Consider the following 7,703-nt stretch of genomic DNA (forward strand, 5'->3'; position numbering starts at 1 on the left):
ATCATGTGACTCTTAGTCCTGACATTCTCCTCACCGTCTCCCCTTTCAAATACAGTCGAACCTGCTCTAATGACCACCCCTCCGAGACAATCACCTTCACAAACAGCCTCACTTTGTGGATTTTTTTCTCTATATCATTCCCCCCCCCCCCCCTTTCCCCTTTTCCTTTGCGTTCTTTCTCTTCTATTCTATAATGACACTATCCAAGAAGACCACCTGTCTAAGATAATCACTTTTCTCCTCCTCAGTGGTATAGTAGCCATTCACCTTGCCCTTGGCCGAAAATTTCACCTCCTCTCGACATCTAAGTGTACAAGAGAAAGGATAAAGTAGTGTGGAGTGGAGTGGAGTGCAGTGCAGTGCAGTACAGTACAGTACAGTACAGTACAGTACAGTACAGTACAGTACAGTACAGTACAGTACAGTACAGTACAGTACAGTACAGTACACTACAGAAGAGTAGAGTAGAGTAGAGTAGAGTAGAGTAGAGTAGAGTAGAGTAGAGTAGAGTAGAGTAGAGTAGAGTAGAGTAGAGTAGAGTAGAGTGGAGTGGAGTGGAGTGGAGTGGAGTGGAGTGGAGTGGAGTGGAGTGGAGTGGAGTAGAGTAGAGTAGAGTAGAGTAGAGTAGAGGGAAAGAAAGGAAAGGAAGGGAAAAGAAAGGAAAGGAAAGGTAAAGATAAAGGAATGGAAAGTAGAGTAAAGTAATGGGTGGTCGTCTAGGGTAGCTTCAACTGAATTCTATTCCATCATCTCTATGATCATTGATCAGGAACCCAGCACAGTGCTCCAACTAGGACCCCAAATCCTCGGGGTGCACGTGTTTGTGCGGGTGTTTGCAGACGATGACGGGCACGTGCGCGTGATGCACCACGTAGTCGCTCACGGAACCCATCAGAGTCCGGCGGACGGTGCCTTTACCTCGGCTGCCCAGCACAATGAGGTCAGCGTGAGTCTCCTCAGCAGCTTTGATGATGCCTTCTCCGGGTTTGGAGGCCACAATAGTCTTCACTTTACCTCCAATCTGTAAGGGTGGGACGGGAAAGAGAGTTTGAGTTTGAGTAAAGAGTAACATATTGACACAATAACTGTTATATAGAGCAGGGCAATATCAGGACAGACAGACATACAGAAACAACAGAAACGGTGAAATGGTATAGGTTCAACACCCCTATCAACACTGATAGGTTATTTAAGAGGCGGGACCTCCGAGTTTAACGTCCACCTCCTAAAGAACAGGCCAAGTGGAAAACTCGAGTACAGTAAAGTGCTTTTCCAGAATACACAACGTCAGACCGAGATGAGGCTTGAACCCCCGGACCTGCAATCTCACGATTATGAGTCCAATAGCCTAACCACTAGGCTACCGATGTCAGAAACAACAGGGAGAAAGAAAAGAAGTAGTAGAACCTACCACGGGCGCCCTCCAACCACCCACCGGGAAAGAGAGTTGGGGAAGGGAGTGTGTATAGGTGGGTGGGGAGGGGGGGGGGTAAGAAAGAAAAATGCAACTAAATTCTTCTTCTTCGGGCATATTTTAGATGTAGGTGTTTATTACACCCCCATTGACACAATTTAGATATTTAAAGAAGCTGTCAGGGCCAACCCGGGCTGAGAAGGGTACAGCATCCCAGCAGAAAGACCGAACTACAAGATTTTTAAAAATATTTCCTCACTCGGGAAATCGAGCTCATGTCTCCTGCAAGCGATAACCAAGGGACTAACCGCTACACCACAGGCACCACTCCCAGCAGAAAGACAATAATATTATCATATGTTTGTGTTGGCATCATAGCGTACTGTTAGTAAAGAACACCATGGTTGGCATAGTTTAGGTCATTTAGGACCCACGATGCTTCGACCTGCCATGTATCAGGACAATCCCAGGCTGACTGTGACACTGCAACCCAGCACCACAGACGCCGGTTGCTAATAAGTGAGAAGAGCTTTTTGGGTTTGTTTGTGTGGTTGTTGTTGTTTTTTTTTTTTTGGGGGGGGGTTGTCTGTTGTTTTTTGGGAGGAGGCGGTTTTGTTTGGGGGATTTGTTTGTTTGTTTGTTTGCTGTATTTTTGGGAGCTACAGTGTATTTGTTTTAGGGTGCGTTTGATTGTTTGTTTGTTTGTCTGTTTGTTTGTATTGGGGGGGGGAGTTGTGGAGGGGGTAGAGGTGTGTAATTGTAGGTGTTTTACGTCCCCATCGACACAATTTAGATCATTTAGGGGGCGGGTTTCGATCATGCACGTCAGGGCTTAACCCGGATGTGAAGGATACAATGCTCTAGCAGAAAGACCTACCGTCTCGATAAGCATTCTTAAAACACGGGAATCGAAATCAGGTCTTCTGCGTGCGACTGCGAAGTGCCAAACCATTGCACCACAGACACCGGTGTAAAAGTTGCAAGGGTTTTAGTTTTAATAAGTGTTTTACGGTACTTGCAACACAATTTGATCATATAAGTAAAAAAGATTAGAGGCATTACAAGAGAGTAACAAACACAAAAAGGAGAGATAACGATGATAGATGTGTGATAGGAAAGAAGGAGCAGACTGACAAGGTTTGTTCGTACCCACTAAAATTCAACGTTTAAGCGCTTATAAATTACTAGCTGGGCCCCCTTTCGATGAAAGGAATGATCGCTGCATTAACATCAACTGAAAGTCTTTGGCCTACAATATTTACACTCTACAGGAATGGGGCAATAAATCTTGAGAGAAAAGTGACACACGTGTTTCCAAGTTGTCAATAAATATATAATAAATGTATAGGTTGATTCTCTATTCCGCTTTCCTGGTTATGCACTCCAGAATTTCCAAGGTTTGGAATAGTGCGCACGGCTACAAAGGCGTCTTGGAAGACGGACTTTTTTCCCAGATAAGAACTCTGGGTGGACGAAACAAAGCATTTTGGAAAATCGGGGAAAGCAGTTAGCGCGGATTTCTTAAAGTTAGGTCCTTGCCACATGGTTGCTGTGGGTGCCTGCAAAGTTTCAAAAGTGTGGGTTAGGTAATAAAGGAGGAGTTTGTGCACAAAACCTCCCAAGTCCACTTTTATATAAAGATTTATAGCTATGTCTCTTCTCCAAGATACAGGTTACGTACGTCTTTACAGTAGTTCTACCCTTGTTCCGTAATTTCATTCCAGCTTAACGTCTTATTCCCCTTAGCATACAGCGTTGCATCCTGTAACGCCCAGGCCTCTTTCATTTCTTATTCCGTCTTTACTGAAGATCGACATGTATTGTCAAACTTGAACTTTTTACTTGATGCACAACAGGTTACTTTGATGGTATATTTTAAAAATAATATTATAATTATTTACTAATCCGTAACCAGAGGGAGCCATGGCGTTATTTCTACTTGTATTACCTACCACATTTATCGTCTCCATTATTCTTCCTTTATTCCATTAGTCAATTTTGCTTGCTTACTTCAAAGATTTGAAATATTATAATAATCCCAGACCTACATCGTCATGACCGGCGTTCTTTGTTCTTCATAAAAACTTCGCTGCCAAATGTTCACACAATGGGTACCCAATTCAAGGACAAAATACACCTATCAATAAAGTCGAAGCTCGTTCCGCCCTTGCTCTTCATTACAACATGTAACGATTTTGTCCACAAATTGAATCAAATGGTGCACTCCCTTGGAACCGGAATGGCGTTAGAGTGTATGATAATAATAATAATAATAATAATAATAATAATAATAATAATAATAATAATAATAATAATAATAAATAGCATTTATACTGCGCATTTCCATTTCCTAAAAGATGCTCAATGCGCATTACAATGAAAAAGACATCACATCTTAAAAATTAATCGACACAAATGTGTACGTAAAACAAAGTATCATACATATAATATAAATGCATATGTGTAAAATTTTATACCAGAAAAACAGTCTCGCAGTGAGGTTGAAAATGTGTTCACTAAAAATATACAATGCAATATAAATTCACGAACAGTCAAAATACAGTTGAAACGTGAGTAACTAGAAACATTCATTAAAACATTAATTCTATACAGATAGAAAAGCATGTCCACTCTCTCTCTCTCTCTCTCTCTCTCTCTCTCTCTCTCTCTCTCTCTCTCTCTCTCTCTCTCTCTCTCTCTCTGTCTGTCTGTCTGTCTCTCTCTCTCCCTCTCTATCTCTCCCTCTCCCTCTATCTCTCTCTTTCTCTCTCCCTCTCTCGCTATCTCTCTCTTTTCTCTCTCTTTTCTCTCTCTATCTCTCTCTTTTTCTCTCTCTCATTCTCACTCGCTATTTCTTCAGTCTCACAGTCTGGCATAAACATGCATATATATCACAGTACATCATTATGACAGGTATGCTTTTGTGAATAAAAAATGCTTCAGCTGATTTTTGAAAATGGAAATTGTTGGGGCAGGTGCACTATCATTTATACATTTAAAACAGAGAACGGCAGTTTTGTATTTAATCCTTTCTTTTATTGGCAGCCAGTGTAGTTCTTTCAGAATTGGTGTTACGTGGGCTGATTTCTTTTGTTTCATTATCAATTTTGCTGCTTGATTTTGAAGTACTTGTAACTTTGATAGTTTTTCGGATGTCAAACCGGACAAAATAACATTACAGTAATCTAACTTTGATAAAATGAGTGTTGTTACAAGTGTCTTGGCTGCTGCTTTAGTTAAATAATTTCTTACACTGCCAATTTTCTTAAGCTGAAAGTAAATACTTTTGCTGAGCTGGCTTATTTGGGAGGACATAGACATATCATAATCCAACTGAACCCCTAGATTTTTAACACTTCTTTTTGAACGAATGGTATGGTTATTAATATCAATTTGTAGCTCTGGGAGATTTTTAATGGCTTTTGTATTTCCACTCAACATTATTTCCGTCTTGTCATCATTTAGTTTCAATTTATTGCTGGTCATCCATATTTTTAAATCTCTAGTACATTGTTCAGTAGAGTCGACTAAAAGTGGTATTTGATCGAAATCAATAGACTTATAAATTTGAGTGTCATCAGCATAAAGATGGTAATTCATGCCATATTGTCTTAAAATATCAGCAATAGGTTGTGTATACATTGTAAACAAGACAGGTCCAAGAACAGACCCCTGAGGAACACCACATCTAAGCAAAACATTAGAACACGTGTTTCCAACCACAACTGCTTGTGTTCGATCCTTAAAATATGACTCAAACCATCGCAGGACAGTACCCTTTATGCCAAAAGTAGTATTTAATCTCTCGAGTAAAATACCATGATCAATGGTATCGAATGCAGCCAAAAGGTCCAAAAGAGTAAGAAGACATACCTTTTTTTCATCAATATATTTTAAAATATCAGTACAGACCCTAAGTAACGCTGTCTCGCTGATCTAGGGTATTATAATACAAGTCTATGGCATTACCCAAACTTTGTTACATCGTTTGGATAGAGCAGAAATAATAGTCTTTGAAAATTCAGACGCTATGATTTCGTCTCCTTAAAAAACAGAAGAATTACATACAAGCCATAAATTGAAAGTGAGAGAGGCAGTGCTTTGTAAGACTTGAGCCAGATAATTAAGTATTAGCCCTGTAGGTAGTTATAAAATGTGTGAAATTTTATAGGTTTAACGCCCCTGTAAACACTATTAGAGGAGGGACCTCTGAGTTTAACGTCCACATCCCAAAGGGCCAAGCCAAATAGTCAATTCACGTTAAGTGCCTTTCCCAAGGACACAACGTCGGACCAACTGAGGTTCGAACCTCCGAACCCGTAATTTAAGGTACCAGTAGCCTAACCACTAGACTAGCGACGCCATTGGCTAGCTATGCACCCCTAGATCATTTAGTAAAACAATATATAAAATGGGTCAAATGAAAAACAGTACAGGTCTATTTTGAGAAAAAATTATGGTACAAGCCCATTACTTAAACGGTAACTGTAGAAAATCTCTCTGAAATTAATCAAGTGAAACAACCTACTATGTCATTCCCAAACTGCATTTTTTATCAAGACAAATCAAGTTAAGAACAACCCAAGCCCATCATTAAAAACTGAAAAATAGGTGATGAAAGCGTGGCAGGGTTAATGTCACTTAGCCTGTTTTTAACTTGAAACCTTCCTATTAAAACGGAAGATCCACTCGAACAATACGAGCAAGAATCTGCCTTTATAAGTTCCACTCAGCAGCATTTCCGGCTTCATGACTAAGCAAAATTTCTAGCTTCTTGACCACCAATGTTATCAGGTTATGTTTGTGTGTGTTCCTGAGTGTAGAATTAAGACCAAATTTCAGGACAACCTGTGTTCACAAAGGCCTCTTCACTGGCTTGAAGCGTAGATAAGTGTCCTACAAACTGAACTGACCAGACATTGCCCTTGAATCAAAAGATTGAAAGTGGCTATGCCTGGGTCCACTTATTATTGTTACGTAGTTTGTGATCACAAGAGCCCTGCTGGTGTTACGTGGTACCCCGGACCGGAATAATGAGGGGGGGGGGGGGGGCATGGGGCCCGGATCCTGGGCCACCCAGCGAGAAGGGGGACTCCAACCAATATTGAATATATTGTTTTTATATTGGCTATATACAATGTATGTACGTTCAAAATATTTCCTCCTTGGCGCTCATATGACCTTATGCAGTTGCGAGCGCCGTAAAACCTCAACTAAAACATTTCCTTTTGGTCTCTCCAAATTTCTGCCCAGCACTTTTTAAATGACGATAGCCATATAAATAGTATCATTATTTCAAATTTAATGAGTAGCTTCTTATATCTTCACCAGTGTTTAGCAGCCTTGTCACAATTTTTCACGCTTGTATAAAGCAAGGGATATAACCATGTAATAAGTATGTCTTCGGAAGTGAGTACAGGTTACCACCGGCACGGCACGTCCCTACACGTCACTGCACACCAGACTAGTGGTTAAGCTCTTCGCTGTCGCGCGCAGGAAACCAGAGTTCGATTCTAGAGAAGGGGGAAACTTTCTTGTCGAATACATTTATCTCGGCCTTTCAGCTGGAATATTATTTATGCATCCCCCTTAGCTCGAGTTGGTTCTGATAGTCGTGGTCGGAAGCCCGCCTCCTAAATGATCTAAATTGTGTCTATGAGGCCATAAAACTACATGTACGTACATAGAAAAAAATATTTCACGGCAGCAATTGAGTCACTTACCTTTTTTTAACCCTATCCGTACGCCCTGGGGTCATTTGTACCCCCGGGGTTGTATTCTTCACATTTTAGAATGCTTCTAGCGCGAAGATCTCTTTGAAACTTTCAGTATTTCTCAAAATATCATTTTGAAAGACTGCTCTATGCAAAGCGCACGGATCGGATTAACGAGTGCATTTCCTCTTTGGAAAGTGGTGGCACAGAGTTCCCAACGTCGTATGGATACGATAGTAAAGCACGACTTGCGGATAGGGTTTTTAAAAAAGGTGTTATATGCCCCAATTAACGTAATTAAAATTTAAATGTTTAGGAGGCAAGTTCGTGTTTTTGATTCGTGCATGATGGCTTAAAATGTGTCACAACATTTCCTTTAGCAGTTGCTTGTTCGACAACAGGCACAACAATTAATTTACACCGGTGTCAATACAAGCTATTCAGTCCTTGTCAGGTGTGCCAGAATGATATTATTTTGTACGTCCATCAGATGACTATTCCTGTGTGTGTGTGTGTGTGTGTGTGTGTGTGTGTGTAGTGTGTGTGTGTGTGAGTGTGTGTGTGTGTGTGTGTGT

The 7,703-nt window shown here is 40.7% G+C and overlaps 1 protein-coding gene across 1 annotated transcript in view; it reads right to left on the reverse strand.

Moving 5' to 3' along the window:
• Window positions 1-627: 627 nt before the first annotated feature.
• LOC101846650 (universal stress protein YxiE) overlaps window positions 628-7,703 on the reverse strand; it is a gene marked incomplete in the record, with an annotated part of 24,828 nt that continues 17,752 nt past the window's right edge. Inside the window, 1 exon segment of the mRNA XM_005097793.2 lies at window positions 628-1,021. Coding sequence (XP_005097850.2) covers window positions 791-1,021 — 231 coding nt within the window.

Source organism: Aplysia californica, unplaced genomic scaffold (genome assembly GCF_000002075.1).
Source record: "Aplysia californica isolate F4 #8 unplaced genomic scaffold, AplCal3.0 scaffold00164, whole genome shotgun sequence".
NCBI lineage: Eukaryota > Metazoa > Mollusca > Gastropoda > Aplysiida > Aplysiidae > Aplysia > Aplysia californica.